This window comes from Oryzias latipes, chromosome 8 (assembly GCF_053564925.1).
Source record: "Oryzias latipes strain Hd-rR chromosome 8, Olatipes_Hd-rR_3.1".
NCBI lineage: Eukaryota > Metazoa > Chordata > Actinopteri > Beloniformes > Adrianichthyidae > Oryzias > Oryzias latipes.
In genome coordinates, this window is record NC_136244.1 from 12,132,003 (window position 1) to 12,149,870 (window position 17,868).

General features: G+C 41.2%; 1 protein-coding gene across 1 annotated transcript; it reads left to right on the forward strand.

Moving 5' to 3' along the window:
* xylt2 (xylosyltransferase II) lies at window positions 1–9,050 on the forward strand. The gene is made up of 11 exons (NM_001104847.1): window positions 1–153; window positions 3,971–4,517; window positions 4,634–4,809; window positions 5,718–5,920; window positions 6,505–6,585; window positions 6,676–6,892; window positions 7,264–7,440; window positions 7,562–7,818; window positions 7,906–8,101; window positions 8,291–8,624; window positions 8,710–9,050. The coding sequence occupies exons 1-11, from the start codon at window positions 22–24 to the stop codon at window positions 9,030–9,032; spliced, it is 2,643 nt and encodes an 880-aa protein (NP_001098317.1). The 5' UTR covers window positions 1–21; the 3' UTR covers window positions 9,033–9,050.
* The last annotated feature ends 8,818 nt before the right edge of the window (window positions 9,051–17,868 follow it).

A 17,868-nucleotide genomic window follows, 5' to 3' on the forward strand; every position in this document is an offset into this window, starting at 1 on the left:
GGAGTCAGTTGATGTGGAAAAATGGTGGCCAGCGTTCGAGTGCAAAAGCTGCTCCGACGATACAAACTTGCAATTGCAGCTGCACTAACTATTCTTCTCATCCAAGGGCTGGTAGTATGGAGTCTAAGAAGTTTAGAAGAAGGAGAAGCAGAGGTAATAAAGTGTCCAGCTTTGTATTTATTGTGCGACGGTGATTTGGTTCGGTTTCATTGTAGCGCTAGCTGCTAATACCTAGCTAGTGTTATTCTACTGGAACGTTTGTTACCTTTTAGCAACACTAGAGTGCTGCTCCGGAGTGTATGTACCGGAACAACCCCTGGCTTTCCAACAATTTATCTGTTCATTTTTTACTTTATTATAATTTTTTAAACCCTTTAAGACAAAGGTAGCCGTGTTTTCTAGCATTTAAGAGATGCTAACAATGAATTACAATAAAAATGATCATGTTTAGGTTAGGAAACAACATAGATAGTTGTCCATCAGTTACTTCTTTTCAAAAACTTCGAGTTGAAAACTTCCTAAACTAGCCAAACTCGCACGTTATTTGGGAGTTAACCTTTTTCCCTTTGAGAAGTTAACATTAGGTCCTATTGGTATACAAATAATTGCTTTTATGTTTTTATAACCACAATTGGCTTTTCTCGACGTGGCAGTTGCGTTCTTTTAGGTCACTTTAAGACACCCTGGGATTACCATGTCTCAGAGGTACCCTGAAGTTTGGCAGTGGGATGTCTCTTTTCAACCTTCGAAACTATCTAATAACAAAAGCCAAGTGTTTAGCTGAAACTGTATCCCCGTGGCTGTCTGTCTCGCACACCTGGAGTGCACTGTCTTGGGGTGGCATCTTATCCATTTCACCTCCTGAAGAGTTCAGGTGAGCTTTTACTAGATATCAGCTGTGGCAGGTTTACAGGCAGTATTTCAAACCCAAATATTGAATGGGGAACAGTGCCATTACTCTCTGTTTAGAGCCTAGACAGTGAGTCCTCTCTGCTGTCTGTGCCTCCAGGTTTTGGAGCTGATGGAACATGTGCCAAGGGGATGTGTGACTTTTGTCTCAGAGAAAGGAGACAGAATGATCTTTATTTTGAGGACAGGAGCTTTCCTGAATCCTCCGAAGGGATTTATTTTGACGGACCGCTTCAGTTTAAAGCAGGCTAATCGGTGAACTCAAATCTCAGGTGCATGGTCCTTCCTGAGACAGATTTGCACACTTGCTGTTGACCTAGTTTTAGCAGTGTAACAGTTACGGGAACGTGACATTATTCGGATACATTATGTTTTCAATTTCCTTCCTTGTTCTTAGTAATTTGGCCACGAACCTAATAGTCATGCTTAAAGTCCCACTCCAATCATCTTTTAAACGAGTTCCCAGCGATTTTTTTTAATTATGATTATTTTGTTTTTAACCTAATCAAAAAAACTGTTGTTTTCTTGGACATAGTTTCTTCAGAGCAGCAGTAGTTCCTTAGAAATTTGCCTCTTGAGTTGTGAGGAAGACCGTTGGTGTGGAGTAAGCCTGCACCTACTTCCTATGATCCATCTGTTCAAGTGCTCTTTCACGCTTTCACATTGAAATACAAGCTCCATTGAAATACATAGGAAATCCTAACCGTTTCACTCTTCTTTTTCTTGTTTCTAACGGATCCGTTGATCGAAAATTTGACCCCCGCCACATACCCGAAAAGTCACCAAAATAGGCACACACTTAGGTTAGATTTAAAATGAATTTTCGACAAAGAGGACGCCCCCCTCCCCCCCAGACGATGACATCACGGCGAGCGATCCCGTAAAAAAAAGGAATGGGCCGAAAATCGCTCATGGGACCAAAAAAAGCCAACTCCTCAATGCACGTCAGGCTTCTCAGTAGGCATGTAGATGTCAACAAAAAGTTTTTAGATGTTGGTACACTTGCAGATGGAGGAAACTAACATGAGTTTATGTAAATTCATAGGAATTATCTCTTTAAGTGTGCATTTTTTTTAATGCTTTGCATTTTTTATTATTAATGGCTTGCTGCGCATGTGTGAACGCAATCACATATTTTATGTATAATCCCCTGTGAAATGTGTGAAAAGAGTCTAGCGGAGGGAGCCGACGACTGCTCTGTCATCCTTGTACCACCCTGTGCTTTCCCGCCCTCCCCTGCAGAGCTGAGAGGCTGCTGCTGCTGCTGCTGATTCCTTCTTCAGCAGATGGTGACGCCGATATGATTTCATTTGACTTTTAATTGGAAAGGAAAGACGACGCTTGCTTGACTTTGATTCAAGACATTCTTGACACGATGGTCTTAATTAAAAAGGAGGGAAAAAAAGATAAGGGAAATTGAAACCACAGTCTTGCTTGGCTCATGCACACGAAACTGTCCGCTGGCAATCAGAAACCATGGAGTTTCCACACCAATTTTCCGATAACAAGCTTAACAGTTCTGTAGCTGATACTTTTAGTTAGGTTGCAAACACGTTTCCAAACAAAAAAGATAATGCATGGTCACTACTTTAGATTGGAAAGTTGCAAAGAAATAATCATGTTTTGACAAATGTAAATTGGAAACCAAAAGAATTTGAAGAGACATTGGAGAACTTATGCATTTCATGCCCACTTAATGTTTCTTGCAGTGCTGGGTTTGTGAGTGCATTTGGCATCTGTAGCTAACTGTTCTGTTACGTTTGGCTGCTTATTGTTAATGTTTTATCTGGCTTGAGCTACCACACACTCTCAGTTCCTCTGTTCTCACTCCCTGTGGACTGCTGGCATGCAGGTGCCATTTTTGAATTTATTGCTTTAAATAACTCTGGATAACTTTTGAAATAGCTTTGGAATTCACTCAGAGGTCTTTCTTTACTCCTATGTTTTTTAATATCCTTTTATAACCAAGTAATTTAGGATGCCAAGACCATAATGTTTTTTACTGGAACTGTAATTTTTGGGCTATTTGTAGACTTTCAGACAGAAATCTTTAATGATTGGCTGCTTAACAGAACCTTGGATTCAATTTGGATTTGCAAGCTCATAATTTGATTTCAATATTGATTTGGCATAACAAATACATATTAATAGTCTTTTAAAAAATTTGTTCTCAAACCATTTTTTTTAACTGAAAACTATTATCAAACAACGATTTATGTGAAATAAACAAAGAGAAATTTAAACAAGGAATTCTTACACTAAAACCTAACAGGAAAACAGTATTTTGCCTGAAAAAAAACAAGAAATTGCTTTAATAGTGACTACCGTAGATTAAAGAAATTAAAATATGTTTATTAAGTGATGAAGCAATCAGTCAATCACATTTGCAAAACTATTTGTGTTTATAGAATGTATGAAATTGCATAAAATGGTTAAGGGTGTGAACGTTTTACAAAATTAAAAACGCCTTTATAGGATTTTTTTTATAGGTAAATATAGATGGTATATGTAACTTTTTTCTACTCTCCTCTTTTTAAAGTTAAGGCTATTTAATTGAGTTTTAGTAAGTATATGTAAACTTGTATTTTAGGTTTAAGTCATTTTTAAACTATTTTCCATATCTTTTACAAAATATTCCAGAGATAATTTATCAAGAAATTTAGTTGAACCTATTAACCTTCCTTTAATCTCCCTTAAAATCTCTAATTACCTGAATATAACTCATCCACAAAGAGAGCAAGCCTGAGCTTCGCACAGTCAACCCCTGGAATGTCTTTAGATATGTGTGACTGTGCCATTTTAAACATTACCTTCCCAAAAGTACTGTGGTTCAGCTAAAAATGACTACATCAAAGTATCAAGGTTGGATTTGCACAAGTAAACACATTTCACCCTCTGGGACTTTTGCTGTTACTGCCTCAGTGGAGTTTTTGTTTATCTTAATGTCACTCCTGAATTATGAATCAACATCTCTTCAGTTATGTTTGCCCTTGATCTTGTTGTAGAGTTGTCTGCAGTAAATCACATTTAATAATGCATTTTTCTTTCTCTGTCTCTTAAGAGAAAAACAAGACGATCTAAGCTGCCTGACCACAACGGCCAGGATGCTAAAAAAGACAGCTCATTGTGGGCAAATTCAAATTCTCTGGCTTGGAGGAGCAAAGGGAAATGGAATATCAGGTTTGAGAGGACTGGGGGCACAGCTGGAAGTACGCAAAGAAAAGGGAACAGCGGTCGAGGGGGAAAACTTACCACTAGACAGAAAACCCCCCAGGAGCGGGAAATGACAGCTGCTGGACTGGATGGTGTAGTTTCTCATGACCTGTCCAGCAGCCGTAACCTCAGCGACAGTCATGGCGGCCTAGACGTGGGAGTGAAGTTTCCAGCTGCTGCCTTGCCAGGGGAACCGGGTAGCGTGGATGGTCGGACGGATCAAGCCCTCAGCAATGACTTTGTGCCTAAATGCGACATCACGGGCAAAGATGCGCTGTCGGCTCTCCATCGCGCCGAGTCACAGCGATGTCGACAGGAGATCGCCAACATCGTGTGCCAGCATCAAGCTGGGAAGCTAATGCCACACGGGTTTCCTCAGTTCTGCCCCCATCCAGGTAACATTGCTTAGAAGATTTAATATTTGTTAACACTAAAAATAGTTTTGTTCCCATCTCTAATTTCTGTAAACCTTTGTAAACCACACCTTAATGTCCTTAACCTCTTTGATCAGGGTTTTCACAGCCAGTGGAGGCTGCTGGTGAAGAGGACTTCAGCATATCTAAAGTGAAGAACCCTGTTAGGGTGGCGTTTGTCCTGATGGTGCACGGCCGAGCTGTCCGACAACTCAAGCGACTCATCAAAGCCATATACCATAGAGACCACTTCTTCTACATCCATGTGGACAAGGTAACAAACTGTCCATTCTGGCATCATTGCAGTCAGGTGCTGAACCCTATGTTTTATTTGTTTTTTTTTCCTGTAAACTCTGAAATTGAAATCGTCGACCCCATCCTTCATAGCAGAGTTTACATTTAGCCCACAGCTCTCACAGTGTGGCAGAGTGGATTAGCCCGGTTGGATCTAAGTATGGTTAATCTTAGGGAATGGATTTAGCGCAGGAAAGGTTGCGTTGCTGTTGTTGTTGGAAGGCTGTTGACTGAGCGGGGGCAGCAGTGAGGATCCTGTGGTCACTCCACCTGTTTTAGGTGGAGAGATTGAGCCCTGGGGTGTTTGTTTCTGTTCCTGCCAAAAAAACAAAACAAAAACAGTGGCATGGCTCATGATGGACAAAAACTGTCAACAACTGCTGTCTGAGACACTATGCAGGCTGTAAATCATCTTTCTTTGAGACTAAACAGATGTAAAGCAGCCCATCTGTACTTTATCTCCTAACCGTCCATGCAAGTAGATGTGTGTGTGAGATCAGAGCCTAAACACTGACTTAGACCTGTTGTTTCTAAGTCTGTGAATGCAAAACATTTGAACGCAGAAGCCAGAAAACACGCATATACTTGTGTTTACATAGACCTTTCATTGGAAGCGGTTGCTTGAATGTGTTTTGTTAAGGCCGGTGTGAACGTAACATTAGCTGTTCTGTCAACTAAAGTCACTTGAAAACGAACAAAAACAACAAAGTTTAGCATTTTTCTCCTTTAGTTGTACAGACTGTTAAAAGGGACCATCTGCTTGTTGTTTCTCTAAAATCTAGCGCCAGTTTAACTTTAACCTGCTTCAAATTTGTGGGAACCAATGGAAACTAAAATGAGACCTTTTCCATTCAATCTCTTATCTGAACTGTGGGGCTAATCTTTCAGCGTTGTAGCTACATGCATCGGGAAGTCCTGCAGATGGCAAAGCACTACCCAAATATACGGGCCACACCTTGGCGGATGGTCACCATCTGGGGAGGAGCCAGTCTTCTGAAGGCCTACCTGCGGAGCATGCAGGATCTGCTTTCCATGGCTGAATGGAAGTGGGACTTCTTCATCAATCTCAGTGCAACAGACTTCCCAACTAGGTCAGTCAGATGTTTTACAGAACTTTCTTGTATCTTTTTTCTTGCAGTAAGGTCAGGTCGTTTTTGTTGTTGGATGCAGCTGAGTTCTACCTTCAAGCATGCCTTCTACAAACACATCCCATAAACTTTTCTTGGAACTATTTACATTTAGCACAGTTATTGCCGTCAGTCGTCTCTGACAGTCTCCTTGAAGTATGGGAAGTTCTGCGCTCAGCAGAGGGTGTGACTCACAGATCGTGACTACTGCAGCATTCATCCACAGCATGTACTCCAGGCTTGGAGTTTTAGAAACATTACACTTAACAGGTTCCTTTTGTTACTCAATCTCAGAGCTGGCAGGGAAAAAACAATCTGTTTTTCCCTTTTTTTATTTGGCTGAGTATCTGGGGCAGCTTTGAATCCCATTTAAAGCAGCTGAATGTGCCCCTGAGCCGTCCCCAAGGCGAACAGCTTACATTGCTTAAGTACAAAGAGGGACCTGTAATTCAAAATCCTCTCTAAAGGAGTTCATTTCGCTCTAAAGTCACTTAAATCTGGGTTTCTATTTAACTTACTGTTTTGGACCTTGTATATCTAACTTTCAGGACCAACGATGAGCTGGTGGCATTCCTGTCGCAGTACAGAGACAAGAACTTCTTAAAGTCTCATGGGAGGGAGAACACCAGGTGAGGTGTCATGTTTTATCAACAAATACTGTTAAAAAAAGCAACATTCATTTAGTGTCTTTTTCACTTTCCTCTGTTTTTATCTTGAAGGTTTATTAAGAAACAGGGTCTTGACCGCCTCTTCCATGAATGCGACAACCACATGTGGCGTCTCGGTGAGCGCAGCATCCCAAAAGGCCTGGAGGTCTCTGGTGGCTCCGACTGGTTTGCGCTCACTCGCCCCTTTGTGGAGTACGTCATCCACTCCCAGGACGAGCTTGTGTTGGGGCTGAAGCAGTTCTACTCCTACGCTCTGCTCCCCGCCGAGGTAAGCCAGCCTCAGGTCATCTGTTTATCTCCTGTATGCGAGACTGACACATCAAAGCACCAGTCTGTCCCCCGATTTGTCCTCCCCTGCCATGCTAGGAGAGCCTAACGGTGGAGAAAATGCTAAATATCAAGCTTTGTGGCACAATGGGAGAGCAAATGTGCCACGGGACAAAAGAGTCTGTGTAATGTGTGTCTTTGTGGTTCAGCCTCATAGGAGCTTCAGTTTGTACCCTGCAGACGAGCTGTAACCTTTTAAAGCTCCGTCCTTGGATGGAAGCTGTTCATTACATCTTTTTCTTGCTCTCTGTTCCCTATTTTTGGGTAGAAATTTCCGAAGTATTGTATTTACCCCCTGCTCTTTCTTTCCAGTCTTTCTTCCACACAGTTCTTGGGAACAGTCACATGTGTGACACCCTGGTGGACAACAACCTGCGCGTCACCAACTGGAACCGGAAGCTGGGCTGTAAGTGCCAGTATAAACACATAGTGGACTGGTGCGGCTGCTCTCCCAACGACTTCAAGCCTCAGGACCTCATTCGGATTCAGGTGAGTTGACTCGGGCAGACATGTATGGAGTAATGACCATCACTTTCCTTTATCTGGGATTTATGTCACCTTTGTTGACCAATAAATCAATGTTTATTCTCTGGCTTTTGTGTCTCAACAGCAATTGAGTCGTCCAACTTTCTTCGCTCGAAAATTCGAGTCAACCGTGAACCAGGAGGCCATAGAAATCCTGGACACTCACCTGTATGGCCAGTATGCTCCAGGAACTGCTGCCATCAAGGCTTACTGGGAAAGCGTGTTTGAGCAGCTAGATGGCGTGGGCTCGCTCAGCGATGTGGCTCTCACAGCCTACACGTCCTTCATTCGTTTGGGCCTGAAGAGCCTGATGACTTCCCAAAGCGACGTGGAAGCCTGCAGGTAGACGTTCAGCTTTATCACATCACTTCTCCCACTTTGTGAAGGCATTTGTCTGTGATATTTGTAACATTGGTTTCGTCATTGCAGGTTTGAACAAGTTGGGTTCCCTTTGTCTGTACATCTGTACTTTTACGATGACCACTTCCAAGGGTACCTGGTTCGTCAGGAAGTGCAGACTGTGGGGTCAAAGGACAGAGAGACTCTAGAAGTGTGGGCTCTGCCTCAAACTTTGGTCACTTTTGAGTTGTACCCTAGAGACTTTGAACGGCTCAAGAACCTGGAGGTAAGCACCCTGAGGAGGAGGAAATGTTTCCACTGAAGTTTAAGTTATTTCTGAGTTCAAAACTGGAGCTGGATCCTATAAATGAGTCAACTTTGAAGCTTAATTATCCTAAAAATATATTTGGAAGCTAAAAACTTAAACTGCTAAAAAGGTTTTCCAAACATGAACAGCTTTTAATCCTGTCTTCAGGTTGGAACAGAGTGGGACCCCAAAGAAAGGATCTTCCGTAATTTTGGCAGTGTGATCGGGCCTTTAGATGAACCACTCGCAGTCCAGAAGTGGGCGCGCGGTCAAAACCTCACAGCCACCATAGTTTGGATCGACCCAGCTTTAGTGGTGGCTGCATCCTATGACATTAACGTGGACGCAGATGCAGAGTACACGCACTACAAACCGCCGCTGCAGCACCCCCTGCGGCCCGGCAAGTGGACGGTTCAGCTGCTGAAACAGTGGCAGCGCGTGGCTAAAGTCAACTTTCTCGTCATGCCGTTAACTTTTAACAATAAAGAGCCGCTACGCAGAGGTGAGATCACAACAGTATACACAGCTGAACTAAATGTCACTGTAATTTCTTTTAGTCTACTAACTGTAAGATTTCTAAATTCCAGAGGAGGACAGCTGGTTCCATTCAGGGCCTCCAGGTAACGTGTACCTGGATCACAGCCTCCAGCAGCTGAGCTCTGTGCTGAAGCTGCCCCCCCAGGAGCCCGCCATGCAGGCGGCCCTGCGCAACGCTCAGTTAGTGGGCCAGCCCCTGCAAGAGTGGGTGGACAGGGAAGTGGGGAGCTTCTGGGTAATAGGGAGCATGTGCAGCGCACAGACATCCTCCTGCCCCGCTTTGGGATCTTGCTCCAAGACGACATGGAGCTCCTACTCACCTGACCCAAAATCTGAACTGGTGCAGATCAAAAGTGATGGACGGATCAGATAGCCTCATTGCAAAGTGCAGGAAGACTAAGAGACATTGGAGACTCTTCAGAAACTCAATGTGAAGTTAACATTGTCTCTGAGATGAGCGTAGAGATCAAAGGAACCTCAGCAGGAGTCTCAGCTCCCAGTGAGGTGCTGGAGATCAGAGCAACGAGGTTTATGACTGCAGAAAATTTGCACACAGAACATTGAGAGCGCAAAAAACTTTATCGTTTATTTTTTGGGTACACAGATGTCGGGTGTGTAGCTGTTTGGCTAGTTTTCATTCACACAACTTTAGTAATGGTTTGGTAGGAATCATCGGCACAGGTTTGTTCTGAGTGAACAGTGCAAGGTAGTTTTTAAAAACCCAACAAGAGACTGAATGCTGTGTGCTCTATCTTCATTTCAAGGGAGAGAGGAGCCTTTTAATCCTATTGTGCTTATTTTAAAGCATTACGTAAGCATATGAAACAGATGTGAAGTGCACTTTATTTAAGATTATTATTATGAAGAGGTCACTTGGTTTCAGTGCAACAAAATGGAACGACGAGAATCAAGGAAATCTTTTTGTTGTTTTTTTGTTGGAGCAGACTCACACAGCCTCCTAGTCGTGCACAGACCGAGCACAGAACTATTTTAGAATAAAGCTGGATTTATTTTCAGTTAAGTCTTTTTAAACTCAAAATCATTTCTTACCAATCTTGTTGGATGCACACAAGGTAATTCTTCAAAACATCTAAACAAACTAACAAACAAAAAAAACAATGTTTTTAAATTGAAATGTTTAGGAAATAATTGATATATTAATGCCTGAATTTAGTTCCCATTAAATAAAAATATTCTTTAGTGTTTTTTCCCTTCAAGGTGATGCTAAATTAAGTGAAGTCCTAAAGGAAATAAATAAATTGATTGCTTTTTTTGACTTAATATTTTAGCTAACAAAAAAGAAACTCGGATTTTTAAGCTTTTTTTTATCCTTTAAAAAAATAGAAAAGTCATTTTTACAAATACAGAGGGTCATACGGTTTACATAATTAGACATCCAAATGTCTATTTTTTTCTGCGACAGATTGGTTTATTTTGCAGAAAACCTCATGTATGTGTGGAAGTGTAATGTCATTTGTCGATTCTGCACACAAGGTTCCACACTTAACACCATCAAAGTCACCATCGTAAGAAGTCATAAGTAAACATTTGTCAAACTCCCACTCTGATCATCTATTGTAAATGCATTCCTAGTGGTCTTTTAATTATGATTATGCAGTTTTGAACCTAAATCAAAAAAACTGTCATTTTCTAGGACATAGTTTCTGCAGAGCGGCTGGAGTTCATTAGAAATTCTCCTCGTTGCCCGCCTAGTGTGTTTTCTGTCACAAATATGCTCTTTTTCTTCTAATGTCATCATTTCACCTGCTTCTGTTTCACAATGATTTAAATTATAAAATACTCAGAAATGTAATTTTTAGCCCTTTTTTTTTTACATGTCCATCAGAAAAATGCTTCAATAACAAGTTAAAAACCCAAATGTCATTGGAGTGGGTCTTTAACACATTGGGACTATCATTTTAGTGTCATTTTATGCACAGTATTGTTACACCTGTGTTATTTGTTTTTTAAGTTCTTGTTTTTGCTCCAAAATTGCTAAACTGTTATGTTTTCTTGTCAGAGGTCTTCAAACTGCCTTTATTTTATTGAGTTTAAAAGTTGTTTACTTCAAAATGTTTCCGAACTTTTTCTAAACCCCCTGTTGATGTTTTAGTTTAGATTTGAACAGCTTTTTCTCAAAAGTTCTAGTCTCAAAGTTTTGAAGTGACCTTGTTTACCTTGCACAGAACATTTGCTTCAGTGACGCCCTGGTTTGGCGTCAGGAGGGAGCACAATCATAGTTTTCGACATGTTTTGTTTCTATCCTGTTTCAGAGAATTCATGTCTTTCATCTGCACTCTGAAATGTCCCAAACTGCGTTGTATGTGACTGTCAGCTGGTTCAGCATCACTTGAAGCAGTTCTTGTGTTTTCTGCGGGTGGGAGGATGAGTTCTTTGTCCGTGTTGTTGTGATAGGCAGCAGCCGTCTGGAGTGTGAGTCATAACCGGCTCTGCCTGTTCTCATGGCGGAGTTTTCTACAGAGCGGCTCACAGCAGAGTCATACTGAACAATGAACAAATAAATACACTTAGAAAACCTGTTCCAGTTTCTTCTTTTGCCTTTTTAAAACCTCTTAATTCAATGTAGTTTGTGTAAAGCCTTTTTTATCAATTAAAAAAGTTAAAGACATTCTCCCATGATGTATTAATGAGGCGCTCTCCGAGGTTCTGAATGCTTCCTCGTCTGTTTTCTTCATAAATTTTACATAACAGATAAAAGCCACTGTGAATGTAGGAGTGACATGCACTGCAGAGGAAAATGAACCAGATGAAGGAAAGCTGCAGGTTTACAAGTTTATTTAATCTGCAACTGTTTTCTAACAGAAATCTGTAGATCAAAAGAGATGCAGGAGGGAAGGATTGATTCGTCAGACAGCGCTTATGGATCTGTGGTGGACTCAGACAAATGCACTTACGATGAAAACCAGACACAGAAGGTAAGTGAAAGACATCACTTCGTCTCTCAAGGAAAGGTTTAAAACAGTCTGTCAGAGAAGGTGGTGTTCCTGAATGCATATTAGCACTTCAAGAGCATCTAATCAAAAACCTTGATTGCAGACTTTATTTAAAAAAATAACAATTTTGATTTTTTGGATCTAGAAAAACATTTTTTACTCTGTTCTTCAGGCTGTATCCAAAACCTTAAAGTGTGCACAAATAAGATGGCTATTTTCTCTTCAGCAATCATCACACATCCGCAAATTAATTTCTTGGCCAGGCAGGTTTTCTTTTTTCCCTCCATGCAGCACTCGCAGATGGTGGATTTTTATTGCTTCAGCTCCAAACCCATTTGAATGGTTTGATCCCTCGGTTTGCCACAAGGGCCTCGATAACTGGATTATTGAATATTTATGAAGCAAGGATTGCATTGTGGAGAGCTGGGATCAAGCTGCGGCCTCTTGGCTTATTACATTCACAGTTTCTATTTGTTGTTCTGCCCGGTAACAGCCCACCAGAAAGAGCAGAGACACCACAAGGCAGATCTGTGCTGAGGCACTTCACTCTAAACTCTCCTGAACTCTGAATGATAAAATAGGTGTTACACAGAAACAGGATGATTCACTTGACTGAATTATTGATGTCTTTGTGTGATGCATCTCAAATTTTAATATTGCAACTTTAAGGACTTAAAATATCAACAAATGTGTGTTTTTACATAAAAATGGTCCAAGTTAGTTTGAGGAAACACTTTTGGGCTGTGAGTTATCTGCTTGCACAGAGGAAGTGGCTGAAACTGAGTTAACATCGGTTTCGCTGCTGTGCATGGTCTGTGACATACTTGGGTTTACTCAGGTTTAGAGTTATGACACCTTACTTGAAAATGTATGTCGCCAAGAGATGTTTTCATCACTTCCGTCTTCGTGAAGCAACCTTTATTGCAGGAAACATGTACTTCTCAGCAGCGTTTCCACTTGTGCTCCTCTCCACTCTCTGTCTTGAAGGCAGGCCTCTTGTTTTTAACAGGCATGAAACAGTAATGTGATGGATGAATTTGTGTCCTTCACACTAAGTCAGCCCAACTCTCTTCCAGTTGTCTTTCTGCGCTGCAGGTGCAGTTCACATATAACTCCCACTGCTTTAAATCGGATTTGCACCTCTGCAACAACTCCTTGCTACGTGCTTCATTCAAATATGAAATCCTCTTGTTCTAACATGGACAGAAGCTGGTAAAAGTTCTTCCCTGAAGTGAAGAAGCCCTCCCCTGAGGAGATTGTGTTAGATTAGTCAGTATTTTTGTACATCTGTTCAACTTCAGATCTCTTTTTCTGCCTGCTGCCTCCTTGCTGTTGCTGCTCTATCCCCTTTATCAACTTGATTTTAAAGAACGGATAAAGGCTGCCTGGTGTGACCTCCATTGACCTTCTGTTTTTATCAGCAGGGAGGTCCCCTGAATACTTTATCTGTGTTCAGTCTCGCTTTTTTGCTGCTGCCATCATGAACGGGACCAGATGTTGCTCCCTGTGGTTGCGTCAGAACAGTTTTAGCCACTGTTTCCTCTTAAATACTCTTTTTTTAACATTGCGTTTTATTTTTTGGAAATATAAGTACTCTTAATAAATACATTTTAAAATTAAAATAAAACAAAATGCTGTATAAATCTGTTTCTTAGCCTGTTTGAGTCCAGTACAAAATTCATTTAGAGCCACTCAATATAAGAAATGTTGGTGATGATGACTAATTCAACTTTTTCTGTAGAAATCAATCACAAATTTATAGCTTACTTTGTATAAAACCTGATGTCTTAATCAGAAGCAGCAAACATCTACAAAGAAGTGGCTCTTGAAAGCCATCTCCTTCAAAAATTGATTCTTTTCATCTCAGAAACCATCTTTAAAGTCAGAATTCTGAAAATTGTGATTTTTTTTTCAAGTTTCTAACTTATTCTTTTCACAACTCTGATTTTATTAAGTAGGCTGACATTTTTCATTAAAAACAAATATTTTATGTCTTTGAATTTTGACTTTTGTGTTTGTCATCAGCTGTTTTTACTTTAAACAAAAAAATATATCAGACCTGTTCCCAGTATTACTTTTCATAATTATCCTTTTTTGTCTAAAAACAAATCTTTAATGCGTCAAAATTCACATTTTTCCTGTCCTCCTTGCTTTTTCTTACCTTTGTCTCTTTATTTTTTTTTAAAGAAAACATAATGTTTTATCATCCATCTTCTTTATGTACTGCTTTTATCTAAATCCTGAATTGCTTGTTTTAGTTTTTAATTGCCTCTATTAGCTAGACCTCTAAAAATGTCACCCTTCCCCGGCACAGATAAATGCGTTCCCGTTGCATTTTAAAAGCCAAAATCTTCAAACAGAAGATCAAAGTTGAACATCCTTGAACCAAGCAGTCTCATTTCCATGATGCGCGTCTGCTCTGACTGCCGCCAAGGCGCGTTCTTAGTGGAGCAGCAGAGTAATGTGAGGAACAGGAGTGTCTGCATGCTGTCACTCCACACTGCGTGTGTGCGCTCTTGTCAACTGCAGATAAGAGTGAAGGCAGCAGGCTCGGGCCTTCTGGAGGAAGAGTTGTGAGAGGATGAGGGGGGTTGTGAGGTTCTAAGCGTCCCGCTAAGAGGCGTGCATCTGCTTGCCAAGCAGCTCTAAGCTGGAGGCTTTTTTTCCCCATCCAGTGCATTAATAACCAGAGGTAACAAAAAGCAGTGGATGCCCACATGCAGAGTTGCAGACCTGCAAGAATGGAAGAAGCTCAGCAGTGAGAAATGTGCGACTTCAATCTTGTTGATGCGTTAGACCCATCTGACTGAAATGATGAAGGAGGTTTGAGAAAAGTGCGTCCAAGTTTCTCTGACACAAACACTGATTCAGAAAATGAACCGCCACACTGTTCTTCACTCCTGAAGACACCCAGTTAATGCGGCGCTGTCACACAGCATCACTGAACGCTGTGCTGAGCAGCAGATGAACATCCCCTCGCTCTCAGAGCCCACTCGGTGGTGAAGCTTCAGGCGATGAGTGGAGCCCGGCTGCATGACGCCTAATTTGTCTGTGACTCTCTCTGCAGACTATTCTGGTGGGGGACAGCGGGGTGGGTAAGACCTCCCTGCTGGTTCAGTATGACCAGGGCAAATTCATCCCAGGGTCCTTCACTTCCACCGTTGGCATCAGCTTCACGGTCAGTCCTCAAAACCTCCCACTCTCACAGATCTCTCCTGCTCACCTCCCCATGGTCTGCATCCTCCCCGCCCCCCTCTGTCTGTTTTGCTGTCGATTGTGAGAAGGACATGTCTCTCCAACGAGCTGTTTGCAACTCAAGTCGTGACACAACAGCAAAGCAGATCCTCCGTGTGGGTGCAGAGGAGTGCCGGTGAAGAGCTGCATTAATCAGTGGTGCTCCCCCATGTGGGATGTTGTTGTTTCTCACTGCATTCATTCAGATCTTTAGCATTTTCTCAATGATGCCAGTGCTGTGATGGAATTACCAGGAAGAGGGCACAGCTGATGAGTGTCGGGGCAGCCAGATATGGTACCAAAGCTGTTCAGAACAGGACTGATTTTATGCTTTGTGACAAGTTGGGGTGGGGGTGGTGGGGATGTCACAAGGGAACAGTGTGATGTGAGGCAAAAAAAATTAATAAATCAAATGGGAAAGACGTGTAGCATGTTTGCTGAATGATTTAATGATTTCTATGCTGTGACTCTGTCACTGTTGCTGTGAGGAGAAGGAACAGGAACCATCAAGAGAGGATGAAATCGGCTTTGCCACTTCGCATTAGTGAACGTTTGCATACAGCCAGCGTTTGACTGGAGGTTTAAAAAACCAGCAGAAAAAAAATTCTCTTCACCACAGGTGTCAAATGGGTTTAATAAAAGAAATAAAAGTGTATTTTTACGTCCTTTGAATTAGACTGGGGCTTTTCGAAGTCTGACTCAGATTTGTTGGATGCTGTGACTGCATACATTCAGATCAGGATCAGCTTTTTTTTTAGCTTCCCTGTCTGAACCTTCACCTTACCTCTTATGCTGCTATGGGCTGAACCTAAAGAAAGTGACACCAGTGTCAACAGGAGCACACTCTGCAGCAGTGACTGGAAAATAAAGGAAGTGCGGTCATGTGACCCTGATTCAAGCTTTTTTCGGTTGTTTTTTTATGCAAAACAAGACGAATAGTGGTTCTTCTGGTGCTGGCAATCAATCACCTGTTCTTCAAAACTGTTTGTGCATGTGTAGGAAATAAAATAATACGATCCACCTTATTGCAATTTAAAAGTTTTACATATAATTGCTCCTTCTCCAGTAATTTTGGACCAATATTTTTGAGGAAACCCCAGTAGTAGAACACAGGAAAAGTTTGCTGACATGCTTGTTTTGGGGGACAAAGTTGTCACACTGTGTCTTTACATATTTTTTATGGATTTATTTAAACTCTGACAACAAAATCTCCAACCTTGCTCAAACCTTAAATGTAAAAAGAAACAAAACTGTGTGCAGTAAAGCACTATTTCTAGATTTTTTAACCAGGGTCTCTTTTGGTACCATGAACTAGAGAAACTGTGTTTATTTCCAAAAAATGTTGCGCTTGATAATTTTCAAGACGCCCTTGATTGGGTTGCTGCTACCATGCAGTGGTGGACACTCTGAAACAGCAAAGTGGAGAGGCGGACCTGATTTAGTTGATGGTACGGTGCTTGACTGCACTTGCCTCACTGATAGTTTCAGTAGTTACACTATTGCTTTTTTATTCTGTGCTCATTTTCTTATTTTTTTAAGCCAAATTCTGATATCAATTTTACGCAATTTTATGCTACAGCAATACCAAGTGTGAAACTGAAGCGAAACAGTGGCAACCTGTCCTGAAGTAGGCTTAGCCTGGCTCCACTGCACTATTGTTTTTGTGTGTGCTTCAATACAGAAGTCAAGTTTATCTAGAGAATGTCCTTAAACATGAGCGTGGTGATTTTGGCTCTGTGGTTGTTCCCATCTTGGCCAGGTGGGCCTTCCTGGAGCCTCTGCTCCAGAGTGGGCGGGCACCTGAGATAAACAAGTTGAACAGTTGATGTAACACACCTAAAAGAGTCACATGTCAATCAAACATCTCTGGTTTAAAATTGAATTGTTTTACATTAAAATTTAAAAAACCTTAACCCTTTGGTTACTTAGTGAACAGATCAAGCTCAATTTGTTATTTTTTCACCTGCCTCAAACAGGAAGTCATGAGGTTTGCTACTGGTTTGTCAGTGTCCATCAGAAGATTTGGCCTAGAAATCAGCCCCTTTCACCATCAAAATTAGAACATTTAACCAGTTTGTTCTCTTTTTATGATCAGCAACAGTGTTTCCTGAATAGACGAGAGATTTTCTTTTGAAAGCTTGTCAATGCCCGCTCCATCAGCTCCCAATGCAAAACAAATGTCTGTCATTGTGTTCATGCCAAGGGGGAGTCACTGCATGCAGCTGCAGGGAGTGATGAGTTTATATGTGTGAATGAGTGACTGACTATACATGTCAGTTACATAACATGAGTGATCTGTTCTCCAGGTCCTGTTTTTCTTTTCTTTTTCAGCAAAATAAAACAAAAAGGAAAATGTGGAGCTCTGGATATTCAAAAAATAGTAAAATGCTCTCTTAAATAAATAACAAATTATCATTTCATTAGCATTTTGAAGGCCCTTATTTACGGAGCCCTGGACATGAAATTAAAAAAAACATTTTGTTCCCTCAAATGAATAACAAAATTCGAATTGTGGCCATAGAATATTATTTGTGCGCGTAAAATGTTGGATTGTGCACACAAAATGCTGGGATGTGCGCACAAAATACCAATTTAAACACACAAAATGCTAATTCATGCCAGCAAAACACGACTTTGTTCTCACAAAATACTAATTTGAGCACATAAAATGTTGAATTGTGGCATCAAAATTCAACATTTGGCATCCGTGCACAATAATGTCATGTCAGGACTCCATAAGAAACTGTCTCATTCCAGGTTTGAACACCAGGGGGAGACAAACACTGCGAAAAAAAGATTAATGACCTTATTTTCGGGAAATTAAGTGAAACCATTTTAGATATGAACAAAGGGAGGAGGAGGGGTATTGTTGATTTTCCACGCGTGACGAGAGATTGTTAAATAACCAATACAATGGATCAGATTCACTTGCGATAACTTTGCATGCTTTTAATTGGGTCAAATGTTCTCCACGGGGTGTTGAACTTCACCTCCACGTCGTTGAGGCTGACCTTCCCCTGT